The sequence below is a fragment of the Mastomys coucha genome, unplaced genomic scaffold (assembly GCF_008632895.1).
Source record: "Mastomys coucha isolate ucsf_1 unplaced genomic scaffold, UCSF_Mcou_1 pScaffold22, whole genome shotgun sequence".
Lineage (NCBI taxonomy): Eukaryota > Metazoa > Chordata > Mammalia > Rodentia > Muridae > Mastomys > Mastomys coucha.
The window spans coordinates 32575372-32591792 of record NW_022196905.1 but is presented as its reverse complement, the minus strand read 5'-3'; the positions used below and the strand labels follow the sequence as shown (position 1 = coordinate 32591792).

At 45.6% G+C, this 16421-nt stretch overlaps 1 protein-coding gene across 5 annotated transcripts; it reads right to left on the bottom strand.

The window, feature by feature from the left end:
- Positions 1-1391: 1391 nt before the first annotated feature.
- On the bottom strand, positions 1392-16416 carry Lyar (Ly1 antibody reactive). 5 transcript variants are annotated; one of them, XM_031341935.1, is made up of 10 exons: positions 16266-16416; positions 13985-14145; positions 11716-11886; positions 10497-10611; positions 8579-8686; positions 8408-8491; positions 5332-5755; positions 5051-5137; positions 2392-2477; positions 1392-1705 (listed from the first exon to the last, which is right to left on the bottom strand). In XM_031341935.1, the coding sequence occupies exons 3-10, from the start codon at positions 11835-11837 to the stop codon at positions 1571-1573; spliced, it is 1161 nt and encodes a 386-aa protein (XP_031197795.1). In that variant the 5' UTR covers positions 11838-11886; positions 13985-14145; positions 16266-16416; the 3' UTR covers positions 1392-1570. The 5 variants fall into 5 exon arrangements, with proteins under 5 accessions (XP_031197795.1, XP_031197796.1, XP_031197794.1 ...); XM_031341936.1 differs by lacking the exon at positions 16266-16416 and adding an exon at positions 16108-16257; XM_031341934.1 differs by lacking the exon at positions 13985-14145.
- Positions 16417-16421: the final 5 nt, after the last annotated feature.

Genomic DNA, 16421 nt, shown 5'->3' with positions numbered 1-16421 from the left:
TCCAAACATTTTGGGAACTCACAACCATCTCTAATTCTAGTTCTGGAAGATCCAAAATCCTCTAGCCTTTACAGGAACCAGACACTCATGTGGTATACAGACTTCACGCAAGCAGAACACCCATACACATAAAATAAACATATACAACAAATCCTAAGGCATCAAGCTAATACATCGTTTGTCAAAATAGGTCTTTGTCAGGATAGGGGAGACCTGGTTGCCAAACCCTGCAGATGAGCCTGAGCATGGGCAGCAGGGGGCAGCACTGAGCTTGCCATTGAACCTGGGCAGGAGGCTTGAGCCCTTAGAGAAAGTCTAGTCAGGCCGGCAACTGCCAAGATGGGGACACCTTCTGGGCAAGATCTGTTGTAATGCCACACCCCAGCCCTTCTCTTACCACTGCAGTGACCAGCAGACACCCATGATGCCAGCTGTCAGAAAGACAGCAGCTGTCTCACTTCCTCTTCCCTGTGGAGTCCCACTCCCTCTGGGCCCTGGGACAGATCTTCCACCTGTAAGTCCACTGCAACACAGCATAGTTTAGTCATATTCAATCAACTACCTTAAAGCTATCACAGTGAAATGGACAGTTGATGAGACTGCACGTTGCCAAACACCGTAGTGTCCAGACATTTTCTGAGACTCCCCTAGAGCTGCTCTGCTTAAGTCCATCACATGTGGACAATGGGATCCACTTCTGCTCCCTGGGCCCTGGAAGAGAGTTGTCTCAGAATGACCTTGGCAGGCACAGGGCTTTTGTCCCTCATTACCTGTGTAGCCTGGGGCAGCCTCCACTTTACCCTTTTTACTGGCCAAAGGGATCATTCTTGCTGAAGATACAGGATTTGTGGACAAAATGTCAGCTGTCAGTAGGAGGCGGCACAGGGTGTCAGTAGGGGTGACGTAAAGATTAGCTTTCTTGTGCTTACAGCCACCCCTCTAGATGTCGTCCTGACAACCTGGTTGTTGTCTGCCTGACAATTGGATAACCTGTCACAGTAACTCCTCCTCTACAGATTGTCGCCACTGCCTGTCCCACCCACCACCATTCAGGGGTCTGTACCTGAGCTCCAGTCAGCATCTGGCTGGAGGCCAACAGGTGGATGTGCCTAAACAACACCCCCACCTCATCAAGTGAAAATCCATTTTTATTTGTCATTAAACACAGTCTGAAGCTTCCTGCAGTGTTTTTTCTTTTCTTTTCTTTTTTTGGTGTTTTGAGACAGGGTTTCCCCGTGTAGCCCTGGCAGTCCTGGAGCTCACTCTGTAGACCAGGCTGGCCTCGAACCAGAAATCCACATGTCTCTGCCTCCCAAGTGCTGGGATCAAAGGCATGCAACACCACTGCTCGGCATGTTTTCTTCAAGTACAAGAATTTGTTACCATAGATGCAGAATTTGACAAGGATATATTTTATTTTTTCATAAAAGTTCTAACAAAAATATATTTTTTCCTTAACTTAAAAACAGTTTCAGAAAGCAATCTTCAGGTTGTTAAAATTCATTACACATTTTACAAATAGTAGAGGGAAGCAGCCAATAGGACGATACAGTGTGACACAACAGAGCCCTCACTTCAGAAGCTTAACTCTGTCCTTCAGCACCTTAAAGGTGGGGTTCCTGCTGATCTTCCTGTTGAAGATGGCCAGGAGCTCCTCCTCTGACGTGTGATGGTCACTCATCACCGCATGGTACTGAGCTATAACCTTGACAAAAAGAAACAGATGTCAAGGGGATGAAGTACATGGAAAAAGGCCCAGATGTGGAGCAACATTACAAAATAAGACATTCAGATGCCCGTCAAACAAATGAGCTCTGCTTATGAAGATAAGCAGTGCCTCAGTGCATGCCACTTAGAGCTACAGCATCAAAAAGAAAAAGGGCTGGCAAGATGGCTCAGTTGTGAAGGGACTTGCCTAGCAAGCCTGAAGACTCAACTTCATTCCCTAGGGCCCACATGGTAGAAGGAAAGAACAGACTCATACAAGCTGACCTCCACATGCACACGTGTGTGTACAGAGCGTGCGCGCGCGCACACGCGCGCACACACACACACACACACACACACACACAAATGCAATAAAGCTTTTCTGGTAAAACACACAAAAGCAGCCATTTACATCAGCAAAGGAGAGCAAAGTGCCTGGAAAGATCCCTTCTGCTCATTTCCAATACAGCCAATTGTAGGCAACACAGTCTTAGGTCCAGAGTCAGAAAGCCCTCCTGGCTTGGCAATAGGATGGGTTTGTTCCAGTTCCTCGCTGCTCAGGGGCCTCGTGAGCAGCTCTGGAAGTACGTCTGTCTCTCTCAGTGTTCCAGGTTAAGCAACACACATACATATAAAACAACCCCTCCCCAGCTGTTCCATGCCTGATTTTGTTGCAGGATATACCTTTTTCTTTAACTTCTTGACTGATATCTCATTGTCTGGAGCCTGTTTCAGAACAGCTTTAATGGTCCCCTTCCAGTTGAATTTACCTACAACACAAAGAATACAATGCAATGATGCATAAAGCCATTTGATTTGTCTTGTCAACCCAGAGACAAATAAAAAAATGTCTGCAGTTGTTTGCTTCCTAGGAAATGACAAGACTTTCCCATGAACAAGATCCCAAGTCCTGTCGGGCAGTGGTGGTGCACACCTTTAATCCCAGCACTTGGGAGGCAGAGGCAGGCGGATTTCTGAGTTCGAAGCCAGCCCCTTCTATAGAGTGAGTTTCAAGACAGCCAGGGCTACACAGAGAAACCCTGTCTCGGGGGAAAAAAAAATCCCAGGTCCTTCACTAGCCTAGTAGTAACATGAGCTTCCAAGCACCAAGGTCCTTGATTGTACTCAGAGAAGGGCCTCATAAGCATGATAGTTGGGACAGCCTCCTGGGAAAAAGGACCAACAGACGACCAACAGACGTACTGAGCTGGGTATCCAGAGATTGTGGGACACAGGAGATGCACCCGAGCAGCACAGCTGCCCCTGGTTTTCCTGGTGGTCCAACTCTCTAACCAAGTGCCAGGCTCTGAAAACCCAGGACAATGTGGGAAGGTGGTGAGAGACAGACTGGCCATGGGACAGGCTTCTGTTTCATAGTCTAGATTTGGAGCCGAGAAAGCCAGAGACCTAGAAGGCCAGCAGGTACTAGCCAGCCCAGCCTACACCTGCAGGTTCAGCAAAGGAGCAAAGAAAGGGGATGTCTAACCAGTCACCAACACTGACAGCACAGCCATTAGCTCCAGGCTACTGCCACAGCCTGTGTTTGGCCACTGACTGACCACTGCTGGCTACAGTAGAGTTGGGGGCAGAATCCTGCCTTCCAAAGGCTGTGGCAGGGACCATGTCAAAGATGAACAGGAAATCTAAACTTCTTCCATGCCAGTGGGTGAGTGATGAATAAGAAGCTGCCCTGCTGTGGTGCCAGCAGAATCCACAGGGGAAAGCCAGCCTGGCAGTGACAAGGAGCAGGGAACTTGGACTTCTTTCACATCTACCTGGCAGCAGGAACACCCATTCCCTTAAGATCTGAGAGAAAGCCGGCTCTGAGCAGACCTTGGGAGCGAACTCCACAGCCAGTCTCACAACCCCCAGAGGAAGCTCCACTCCCAGGTGCTCTAACACGTCCAGGATCCCAGGATCCCAGGATCCCAGGATCCCAGAGACAGCTGAACTCTGAGGAGTTTTGACACAACCAGATCACAGGAAGGACAGGCTCCAGTCAGACATAGTGAGGGCAGGTAGCACTAGAGACAATCAGATGGCAGGAGGCAAGAGTAAAAACATAAGCAACAGAAAGCAAGGTTACCTGGCATCATCAGAACCCAACTCCCCCCCCCCCCCCCCCCCCCATAGCAAGTCCTGGACACACCATCACACCAGAAATGCAAGATTCAGATCTAAAATCACTTCTCATGATCATGATAGAGGACGTTAAGAAGGACATAAATAACTCCCTTAAAGAAATACAAGAGAACACAGGTAAACAGCTAAAAGCCCTTGAAGAGGAAACACAAAAATCTCTTAAAGAATTATAGGAAAACACAATCAAACAGGCAAAGGAAATGAACAAAACCATCCAAGATCTAAAATTGGAAATAGAAACAATAAAGAAATCACTTAAATAAAGGGAGACAACCCTGGAGATAGAAAACCTGGGAAAGAGATGAGGAGTCATAGATGCAAGTTTCACTAACAGAATGCAAGAGATAGAAGAGAGAATCTCAGGGGCAGGAGATACCATAGAAAACAGTCAAAGAAAAATTGAAAAGCAAAAAGCTCCTAACCCAAAACATCCAGGAAATCCAGCACACAATGAGAAGACAAAATCTAAGAACAGGTATAGAAGAGAGTGAAGATTCCCAACTTAAAGGGTCAGTAAATATTTTCAACAAAATTATAGAAGAAAACTTCCCTAACTTAAAGAAAGAGATGCCCATGAATATACAAGAAGCCTATAAAATTCCAAATAGACTGGGACCAGAAAAGAAATTCCTCCATTCACATAATAATCAAAACACCAAATGCATTAAACAAAGAAAGAATATTAAAAGTAGTAAGAGAAAAAGGTCAAGTAACATATAAAGGCAGGCCTATCAGAGTTACAGCAGACTTCTCACCAGAGACTATGAAAGCTAGAAGATCCTGGGCAGATGTCATACAGACCCTAAGAGAACACAAGGTAGGACACTAGCAGATGTGACCTTTAAGAGGCTGTGGGACCTGGTGTTTTGAATAGCAGAGCCCTATCACAGACCCCAAATCAACAGGGCTTAGTGACCACGAGCCAAAATTAATTGATTTTGTAGTTTGATAATCTCAGACATTTGTCACAGTAGTGAAATGCTAGCCAACATCTCAACATATTTTCAATCAAGAGCCTTCCCCTTCCTTAAGAAAGGATTGAGGCATTATAGCACCAACATACAGGCCTGGAATACTGGATTAACTTCAAAGTTCTTAGCTGGGCCTCTGATGGGCATGACCCTGGAAGGAAGTGCCTGGCCTACCCCTGGCAAGGAGCATCCCTTCTCTACCCACTTGGAGTAAACACAGGCAGTGGTACCTTTAGATGGAGCCTCATGGTCCTTGGGCTCTCCCTCTTCAGGCTGCCCTGGCAACTTCACCTTTTTTTTCTTGTAATCAGACTCAACTGTTAGAGAAACAAAGAGGGTTAGCTGCTAGCACTCCCAAAAGCCCTGCTCAGCATCAGCACCAACTCCCTCCCGCACCTCACTCTGCAGGTTGTGGATGAGCAACAGAAGGCTGAGAGGTGAGGCTTAACACATTTCCCTGTACCTGGGCTCACAGCCCCACTGAGAACCCAATGCACAGGCTGGCACACACCTTCTGAGTGCTTCTGCCGCTTCCGTTTTCCTGCTGCTGTCTTGGTCTGCCCCTCATCAACACCCTCCCCGGGGCCCCCATTTCTGTCTGCTCCCTCTTCGGAAGCTTGTCCACCCTGGGCTTTCTTCTTCTCTGGTGGGCCGTTGGCCTCGGTGGTCTCCTCCCCACCAGCCTCATGTCCAGCCTCCTGGCCCTTTTTGCGCTTCTTTGGCTTCTGGCCCCTAAGGTTTTCCTGGTGGTTTTCTAGCTTCAGCTCCTTCTTCTCTTTCTTCCTGTTCTTCTGGCGTTCCTCCTTCCTTTCTCTTTTATTCTTCTTTGTCTCTGTTTGCTCCTCTGTGGTGCCATTTGATTTTGTAGATGGAACCTTAGTGGGGATCTCCGCATGTGGCTTGGCCATGTGGCTGGGTGGCTGCTGATCTTGTTCCTTATGAAGTAAAAACAGGAATCATCTAAGTACCTAGTCTGGCCAGGGCTACTCCACACTATACTGTTTATAACTATAATATCCAACAACTAAAATTTAACAATACAAATACAAAATGAACAACAAACACCCCTCCCCCAAGGTTATACCCCATTCTGGAACCCGTATTTATGGTATAAAAGAGTGAAATGAACCAGCTTGTAATTTGGCTCACTGTCTATCTTTATCTAGACAAGGGAAGAACAGTCAGGTATGGGCTAAGTCAAGGAGCTGTGTGTCTGCAGAGCTGGGCTCAAGGTCCAGGTCCAGGGCTAGAAGAAACTTGGGGGCTACTGCTTCAGCTATAGAACAGCATGTAGGACTACTGTGTGTGGCTGAATCACCTGCCAAGACAGAGCATGTGTAACCTCCATGCACAGATGACACATGACTAATGAATCAGACTCAAAGAGAACAAGATAGGGGCTAAGGTCACAGCTCCCCCTCAAAGGCATGTCCTCCATATCCTTATCCTAACTTCATTCAATCAGGACCCATTTGCTAAAAGCTCCACAACTCCCAATAGTGCCAGAGGCTAATGATCAGCCTTCAACACATGGGCCTTTGGAGATATTCAGTGTCCCAGCAGTAGTACATGAGCATTGAGTGCCAGAGCCTTCGACTTCCCTTCTACTAAGCTTAGACCCAGTGTCCAAATGCTGTCCATGCAGCTCATGGCTGCAGGAGGAAGGCACACAGCAGCTCTTAAAGACTTGGTTCTTTCCACCTCCCTTCCACTCTGTTCCCTGCTCAGTGATGCCTCACCCGACCATTCCTCAGAGAACACCCCAACCTTTTCCTCTCTGCCCACTGCCTTCTGTAACTCCTCATCCACTGTGGTCTCTCTCTACCACTCAGCTGCACTAGGGCAGGCACATCACCTGATGATGGCTCACTCATGCCCCCCACTGCTAACTCTGACATTCAGAGAAGTTGGACATTAGAAATAAAAAACCCTGCCCCTGCCACATCAGCAATTACAGGGGGATATGCCCAAGCCAAAGCTAAATGGAGCCCAAGGTCCTTTTGCTCTGTAGATGATCCCTGGGCAGAGGAATAGAGTCTGTTACTATCAACTTTTTATTAATGCCTTACTCATTTCAGCTATGTTTTAGCTGTCAGAGGACAGCAGAAGCTGACTGATCATTTTCCTCTATTTTTTAATGAGTTTGTAAATTCAAAAGAACGAGAAAAAAATCAAAACCCCGCAGTTGAACTAAGCAATTTTAAATCTTTTAATTTTTTTTGTGAAAATTGAACCTTTTGAAATTATATATATAAGTATATATAAAAAATATACATGTCAATTAAATGATAAATTGTTTTAAGATTTCAATGGTCTGCTGGGCAGTGGTGGCGCACACCTTTAATCCCAGCACTTGGGAGGCAGAAGCAGGGCGATTTTTGAGTTCGAGGCCAGCCTGGTCTACAGAGTGAGTTCTAGGATAGCCAGGGCTATACAGAGAAACCCTGTCTCAAAAAAAAAAAAAAAAAAAAAAAAAAAAAAAAAATCTGTGTATTGTGGAGAGACAAATACAGGATATACTACCACAAAGGTAAGTTCCTTTCTGATCTCGCTTTGCTGTTCAGACTAACTTGTCTTTTTGTGTGTGCATGTCTACAGGTACACTCACTCCTGTGTACATTCGTGGAAGCCAAAGGTCACTATCAGGTGTCTTTTTAGTCCCTTTCCACTTTATTTTTTGAGACACAGAACCTAGAGCTTTTTATTTAGGCTACCCCGGTTGGCTACCAAGTCCTCTGCTCCTCGTTGCTGGGGTTACAGACAAGCCCTGCCATGCTTGTATGAGAATACTGGGAACCCAAACTCAGGTCCCTCCTGCTTGTATAGCAAGCTCTAAAATACTGACTACAGCACGACTACTCAGAGCATCCTCCTCAAATGGCTGAACAAGTTCCCAACAGGATGTAAGTGAATAGTTATAAATTAACAATGGAACCAACAATTTGGGTAAAGAATGGCAAGTCAAGTCCTGTTCCTGCAGTCTACATCAGCTCTCTAATTGCTTTTATCAACAGAAGGTTGATGGTTCAAATGTTCTTTCTGTAACAGAAGCAGACTCAGACTGACCAACCACAATGCTACAACATGCAGGGAGTCTGAGGCCCCCCACTCTAGGCTGGAAGACCACTCAGATATGATGCCCTCAGTCTGTTTAAATTTCTTTCATAGCACCAGCTACTCCTGAGATACTTTAGATCTGCAAGAAGTAAGGAATAAATAAAAAGTGTAAAGTAGCCTGGATGTTTTAGATTGGGAAGCTGAGGCTCAGAGGCTAACTAATGTGGCCATGGTCAAACACACACAAAACACAACAGGGGTCCAAAACAGGATAGCCAGCCACTGAATCCTGGACCACTCCCCTGCACTCAGTCTGACTGCTGTGCCAATCATTCCACAAACACAAGTCCCATTGCCAAGCATACAGGATGAATGGCTGTCTCTGCACACTAGGTGCCCCCAGTTCATTCCTGCCCATCAAGGAGTGAACACAGAGCTCTGGAAAATGCTGTCTTGATCCCACACATGCACCCCATTTCCTTATTCCCAGTTGTCTGCCATATTGCAATGGCAAAGTGCAGTAGACTCACACTGCTGGATGCTTCAGAGAAGATGTTCCACACCTGCTCCAAAACAGAGTCGCTGTGCACTTTCAAGCTGTTTCTCATCCAGTTCTGGAGACACAAGAGAAAGAGTCACTGTCCCTCTGCAGGCCACTGATGGGTCACACCATGATTTAGGAAAGCCATTTAAATCTGTACCTGAAACTTGGCCTTTTTTCTGGGAACATTGTCAAAAGCACTAATTTGCTGCAGAAGTTCTCGCACCTTGGGGCTGACGTTGGGTTTCTTTATTAACTCGTTAATTTTCTATTTAAGACAGAAGAAAATAAACAAATGATAAAGTTACACGAAGCCAAACTCAAGTCTTTGGTATGGCCAAAGGGCTTTCACATTTTAAACCAAGACTCTGTATTTACATCTATGCATAATGACAAACATTCTCCTAGTCACCAAAGCACTGGAGTCCAGGCCAAAGTGGCTAAGAAAGAAAGAGAAGCCAAAGCCTCCGTACCACAAGGAACAGAATCAGGTCACACATGTGCAGGGAGTATTTGAGGGGAATGTAGTTTTGCATGTAGGAAGCATCACAGGGCACAGTCAGTTAGAATCAATTAACTCATTCAGCAGAGCTGCAGGATGCACAATCACCTCTTAAAAAGCAAGCTGCTTTTTTATACACCAACAAAAACCATTCAGACATGAACATTAGGAGAATTCCATCTGTAACACAACATAAAGAACCATAACCAAAGTGCGAACAGTTGCAAGAATGAAAGAGGGCATTACCCTCATGGACTGAGACAGCATTTAGATGTCAGCCTGAAACAAAGTCCAGCACATGTGTGCTCTGACTCATGGAACCCTGAGACTCCAAACGACAAAAACAATCTTGAAAAATAATATTTTTTTTTTTTATAATTTCAAAACTTACTACAAAGCTACAATAATCTAAAGAGTGTGGTACTGCCACAAAAACCAGTGGATAAGAACAGAAAATGCAGGAATAAGCCCCTGAGGATATGGTCAAAGGATTTTTTGACAAGGATGTCAAGAATAGTCCATGGAAGAATAGACCCCCTTCCTTTTCAACAAATGATGCCAGGAATAGTGGATCTTCACAGGGAAATTGGATACTTACCTTATGTTATTAAAAAAACAAAAAACACCAGGTGGTGGTGGCCCACACCTTTAATCCCAGCACTTGGGAGGCAGAGGCAGGCAGATTTCTGAGTTTGAGGCCAGCCTGGTCTACAGAGTGAGTTCCAGGACAGCCAGGGTTACACAGAGAAACCCTGTCTCGAAAAAAACCAAAAAAAAAAACCCCACCTCAAAATGAATCAAGGTCCTTTAAAAAGATAAGACTATAAAACCTTCAGGGAGAAGGAGCCTTATATCTAGTAATGGTTTCTTACACAAGACAGACAATGTTAATTAAAGGTCAGCCAGATGGCTCAGGGGGAAAGGGTATTTGTGTGGAGGTCAGAGCACCTGCATCCTACCTCAGCCATCTTGCCAGAACTATATACATCTTAAAGGTTCCAGCAGCTTCCCAAATGGTACTCAACTGAGCAGCTACTGCAAGTCCCTCATGAAGGTCATGTCAGTAGTATTCACCTTCAGAGAGAGCCGCCATCCCAAGTTCACACTCTGTGCCACTCAGTGGGGGAACAACTAATCTGATTCTCAAGAGAATGCAGTCTGCATAAAGGTGACATCTGTTCTCCCATTTCCCCTTGTTGCAAACCAGAGATTGTTGCTTTTGTACATATTTTCACTAGAAAATTCCTTCAATTTGTTGTGGAAATGTTTACTTTATTCAGCTGTGACAGACTGCCATGGCTAAGCTGTAAGGCCTCTACCACTGGGAGTGTACTTGTACACGCTGTGATTTTGTTTTATAGCCAAAAGAAAGCTAGCAGGAACCCTCGGATACTTTGAGAACAATCTGTAAGAGACATGAGCCAGATATAAATGCACCACAATTTTATCTTTCTCGACGTTCTGACACTTCTGCCGTATGCTGCTCTGGGACTTGTCTGCACAGGTGTCTGGGGGCTTATCACTGAGCCCCCAGAAGGTGTGGGGGGGATGAGCAGTAGGATGGGAGAGACCTTACCTGAATCCATGCCTGCTGTTTGGCGTCACCTTTGTGCGTCTTGGCTTCATAGCCTTTGCCTCCGTACTTCTGACCTTCACTGATGCACTTCACATGGCTTTTGTAGTCGTCACCCCTGCAGAGGGACCCAAGCCTAGTCACTAGGCTGACAGCATGCTAGTGGTTCTCAAAGACTTTCCAAAGCTGGACAACTGCACAGACAGCCTAACTCTTAACCGATTTTTCCCCTGCTAATTTGTTCCTTTCTTCAGAGCAATGGGCTAACAAACAACAAAGCGCTGCTTATCCTGACTTCCTCACACTAGATTAACAGTGGAAGAACAAGTCAGCTAGGAAGCTCAATGACCACATTTTCTCTAAAAACATTTTTTTTTTAATGGTGCTGGGAATGAACCTAGCGCCTCATGCTAACCAGGCATGAGCTCTGCCACCAAACTTTATTCCCTTCAACTATAGGCCCCTCAAGAGTGTGTGTGTTCTAGGTGCTACGAGTACACATGGAGGTCAGAGGACAATTTGGGGAGTCAGCTCTCTCTTCCACCTTGGGTCCTGGGGAAAGAACTTAGGTGGTCAAGTTAATAGGGCATGGGCTTTAAAACCCACTGTGCCACCTTGCCAGTCTCAAATTATCTAACCAACAGGATACTGTCCCTTTGGTCTTCTCCTTAACAAGTCCTTAAAATTAAAAGACACTCCTGGAAGAATCACACCAAGTTTTGTCAACAGACCATAGGGTTTCCTGAAGGAGAGGTAACTAACCAAGTGGAAGACAGAATAGTTTGAATGGGTTAAATAAGTTACGAGCTAGTCAGGGAATGAGCCAAAGCTTATGGCCTAGGCATTTAGTAATAAATTATTAGTCTTGGAGTAGCAAATCTGGGAGCCAGGGCTGGGAAAGGAAAGCAGATTTAAATTATTTTAACAGTGTCCTTCATATGACAAAAAAGATATTGTAGGTATTGAAGGGGGGTCTCTGGGAGGAGCAGTGGTACAAAAGGGAAACAAGAATGTGATTCAATTCTATTTAATTAAAATATGTTTTTAAATGTTAAATTCAGATAAATTGAAATCATGTAACTTTTCTCATCATAATGCAGTAAAAGTTTAAAAAAAAAAAGTGTCCATCTTAGTGTCTACCTTCATTTTGCTCCAGTATTTCCCCAAGCTTTGTGGGGTCTGGATTTCTATACCTAGATCTTCAGGAATTATCAGAACTTACCAGAAATCTTTCCCACAGTCAATGCAGGAGAGACATTCACAGTTTCTGCAGGCAGACACGTGCTTTTCCACCTGTATTTTCTTCACAGATTCACCACATGCATTGCATGTAAAAAATACCATTTTTGGTTAAATGATTAAATATTTTCTGATATAAGTTTGAACTCTTGCCCTAAAAAACAAGATAAAGATGATTATAATAAGCCTAAATTCCTCCCAATAAGTGATTTCTACAATAAAAGAGCAAGCTCAAAGTTGATCAGTGAGAAGAAACACATTATATCAATGGCAGAAAAACCAGCCGAGTTCTCAGCACGAGACAGGAACGTGCATTGGTGCTAACCAACTGAGCCCTCACAACAAGCTTACTTGGGAACGATGTCATGGCTCAACATTTCTATGAGGCCACAGAGGCGCAGAGAGTAAGGAACTTAAAAAGAGGACTTAAACTTGGCAGACTGGCAGCACAGATAAAGCTCTCCTCAATGCCAAGCACTCCTCCCCTGCTAAAATGTATGAAATCAAAGTGGTAACCTGCATCACAATACAGGTGTGCCCTGCAGATTGTCACTATGAGTATGACTGCAACAAACCAAGGGACAAGCAGCAGAGCTTAGCAAGGAAAAGCTAAAGAACAATTCCAATTTAGACTAAAAATGATTCCTACATACACAATGGAGTCATAGGTATTAAAATGAAGAAAGAAATCCCCTTGGCCTCAGTGGACAAGGACCAACAAACTTGTTTCATTAGGGCCTATGCACATCAGGGAGGAAGAAAGAGGACCTACCACAGAAGCTCCCCAACCCAGGTGTGCCAGCCTCCCCAAGTGCACCCGGCATGGAAGGCATCTGAGTGGGCACACACATGTGCACACACACCTGATGCATGCATGCTACTATACTCTAACAGATTCCTAAAGTGTTACAAATACCATGGTAACATTCCATGCTTACACAGCCTTTTAGTCACCAGACTCGAAGAGAGCAGTCCTGTTCTTTTAAAATGGGCTCCATTCAGTCCAAATCCTGACAGGCACTTAGCCCAGAACCCTTTTCCTCAGTATGAAATGAAGGTTGAGGATTAAGTAAACACATAGGACTTGCTTCTCTACTTCATGTAAGAACTCAACACCAAAGGGCTGCGCTTTGTTTACAGTGAATTCAAGCATAAATGATCATTCCCCCCCTCTGACACATGCCAGTGAGGTCACGCCAAACCAAAGCAAGATCAGGATGGTTTTCTTCCATTGAGTACTGAATGGAAATGTCCATCCTTGTGTACAAAGACTTCCTGTCCTTTACAGCACTGTTGGACACTGGTTCATCTTAGATACAGACCACAGGTCCTTGACACCAATGTCCTGTGCCTTTCTCCTCAGCTTGTGAACAGAGTAAGGGCAGGCATGTGGGCAGCTACAGTCTGGCACCAAAGGCAGACTGGGGTAGATAGGACCACTCTAGGCTATACAAGTTTTGTTGTCTAGTCTGTTTTTATAAAAGACATGTGTCACCCTTGAGGGATCTGGGACTATGTTTAATGTTTACCACAGCCTGGCTTCTAAGACACTATCATTTTGCACAAGGCAGATGGAGGTAAATAAATGCTGGGCAGCAAGGGCAGCAGTTCTGCTGCACAAGAACAAGAGCCTACTCCCACCTAGACTGGACATCCTTACACATTTATGTAAGAACAAGAGAAAAGTCAACTAATTGGATACCAAGAAATGGACTGCCATTGTAGCACAGGGAACATCTACTACGATTAGCTAAGGGATGCACTGAAAAAAAAAAAAATCAAAAAAGTGCTCCTGCAATGAGGACAACAAAGAAAACACCCACTAACTTAAGAGACAGCTTAGAGCTTTCAACCTCTGCCACTGAGGACTGCTGCTTTGGGAGGAGAGAGCAGGCTTGAGTAAACCTTGGAATCCACGGGTGTGTCGCTGGGAAAGGCCAGAATTAAAGCCCAAGGAGGACACTGGAAACAAGATACAGCAAGTGACAGAAGTAATATGGCAAAAAAACATGCTCACACATCTATGAAAAACAGGTCCCCATGGTATTGGCACAGTGTGAACACCAACTCAGGAGAAGGTTAGAATCAGGTCAGATGTTCAACTAAAACATCAGTCTGGAGCCATGCTCAACTGGTTTTCTATCTATTTATTGGACATGAAATGGGAATCAGTGTGTCTATCTGCACGGCTAATGAGATAAGATTTGTAAGGAGATTATTCAGATCGAGGGAGGGAGGGAGCCCAGGGTCACCTTGGCTGTGCAGCACATCTGACGTCGAGAACATACGAGTATGCAGTATGTACTACAAAGAATAGCAAGACTCAGAATCAGAAAACCAGCTCAACTGATCATCCAGCAGGGTCCAAGTCTTAGTTCAGGCTTAGGAGCATCAGAAGTATGAGGGCCACAATCTATGAAACAGAATTCTGGGCTAAGTAAAGACAGCAATGTCCTGTTAGGTTCCCATTACTGTGAGAAACACTAAAACCAAGAGCAACTTGGGGAGGTCAAATTTGGAGTTGCCCACCTTCTCTTTTCTAAAGACTTGTTTTATTAGGTCATAAGCGTTTTGCCTCTATGTATGTGCCTAGTACTCATAGCGGTCAGAAGGCAGCATCCGATCTTGTGATGACTATTCCTGGTTGTCAACTTGACTACATCTGGAACGAACTACAATCCAGAAATGGATGATATGTCTATGATCCAGAAGACACAGGCCTCTGACCTGGATTTTGATATCGAGATCTCGAGGCATTAGTGGCCATGAAAAGTTCAGGCCCAGGCAAGGGACTACACACCTTTAAACCCAGGAGACTGAGGCAAGCAGATCTCGGAGTTCAAGTACAGGCTAGGACAGAGCCAAGTTCCAAATCCAGGCGTGATGGTACACACCTTTAATCTGGGCCACACCTTCTGCTGGAGGCCCACATAGGGACTTTGGAAGAAGGACGACTCAGCATTCTTTCCCTGCTTGCACTTACTTGCCAGCACATCTGTTAGAACCTACTTCTTCAGGATTCCAGCTTATACAGAAGACCAGGTGAAACACCTAGCCTTGTGGGACTGAGAAAATACTAGACTTTTGGACTTCCCATTCATAGCAGCTCATTGTTGGGTTAGTTGGACTACAGACTCTAAGTCATTACAATAAATCCCCCTAATATATTGATATTCCATAAATTCTGTGACTCTAGAGAACCCTGACTAATATTTAGATTTTGGGTGCTAGGAATTGAATTCAGGTCCCCTGGAAGAGCATTACTGAGCCACATCTCCAGCCCTCTACCTGTCTCTCTCTCACTGGAGTTGGAGGGCTAGTGAGCCACAGGGATCCGTTACCACCCTTGCTTTTTTTTTTTTTTTTTCCTCCAAGACAGGGTTTCTCTGTGTAGCATTGGCTGTCCTGGAACTCACTCTGTAGACCAGCCTGGCTTCAAACTCAGAAATCTGCCTGCCTCTGCCTCCCAAGTGCTGGGATTAAAGGCATGTGCCACCACCGCCTGGCTCACCCCTTGCTTTTTAACCTGGGTTCTGGGTATGAAAAATCAGGTCTTTATGCTTGTGTATCAAGCACTTTACAGACTGGACTATCACTTTTTAAACTTATGCACACAGACAGACTACATTTGCCCTAAAAACAGCACATGTTAAAGGTCAGGCTGGCTCCCTTTAAACTTCAATTTCTCCTAATGTCTGAAATAGGGAGTCATCCCACTATAACTAGACACAAGCCCCTTCCAGAATTCCTAGAGATCACAGGTACGCTGAAAGAGAAAAGACAAGCACATATCTCCACCCTCTTGGGACCTGGGGGAAGACCATGAGTGGGGAACATGTTTCCACTGAAGCTCAAAGAATCCAAGCCATGCCCCTGCTCGGGGGAGGCAGTCAAGAGTGTCACAGCCTCATCTGAATAACTTGCAGGTGTAAGGCACTATGGTAGACACTAAACTCTTGACACAATTTGAGCAAACTCCATGTCCCTAGGCCTCAATGACTAGAAGCTAAGCTTCCAGGCACACAGTCCCCTCTCATCTCTCTTACCTCTAGCTCCTAAAAGGTAGGTGCTGCAGGAAAATCCTGACACTTGCTGAGCAACTATACGCCAAGCTCTTTACCCCTGTAAACTTCACACACACACCCAAGTTAGGTTCTCTTGTATCCCTTTTGGACAGACGTGGAGCTGGACACCACTGGGTTAAGTAGCTTGTATCTAGATCGATATTTGGGGATTCGCAGGCACTTAGGTCTTTGGTATTCTGAGCTCCAGGAGCTATCAGCCCTTCCTCCAGACCTTTTCTCGAGACTCTGAGAAAAGCCCTCTTCCGATCAGCCAGCAAGCAGGTCTAAAGCCCTGTGTGGTGAGGACTAACCATGCCATCTGGCCGGCCGAGAGGGCCGGACTAAAAACCGGGATGCAATGCCTCCAGGAGCTCAGAACTCCAGGTTTTGCCCGCGAGCGAGTCCGCAAGGAAGGCGGCCATGCCGCCATCGCCCTTCCTCCAGGCCCCGGGCTCCAAACAGCTCTCACCTCTCAGCCGACCCCGCCAACGGTCTCAACCGGCCACCGGGAGCACGTGGAGCCGAGGCCACCCAGCGCAGCACCGCCACCGGCTCGCCCAGCCACCCCGCGCAGAACTCAATCCCGGCCGCCACGCGCCGACGCGCATGCGCACAGAGGCCACGC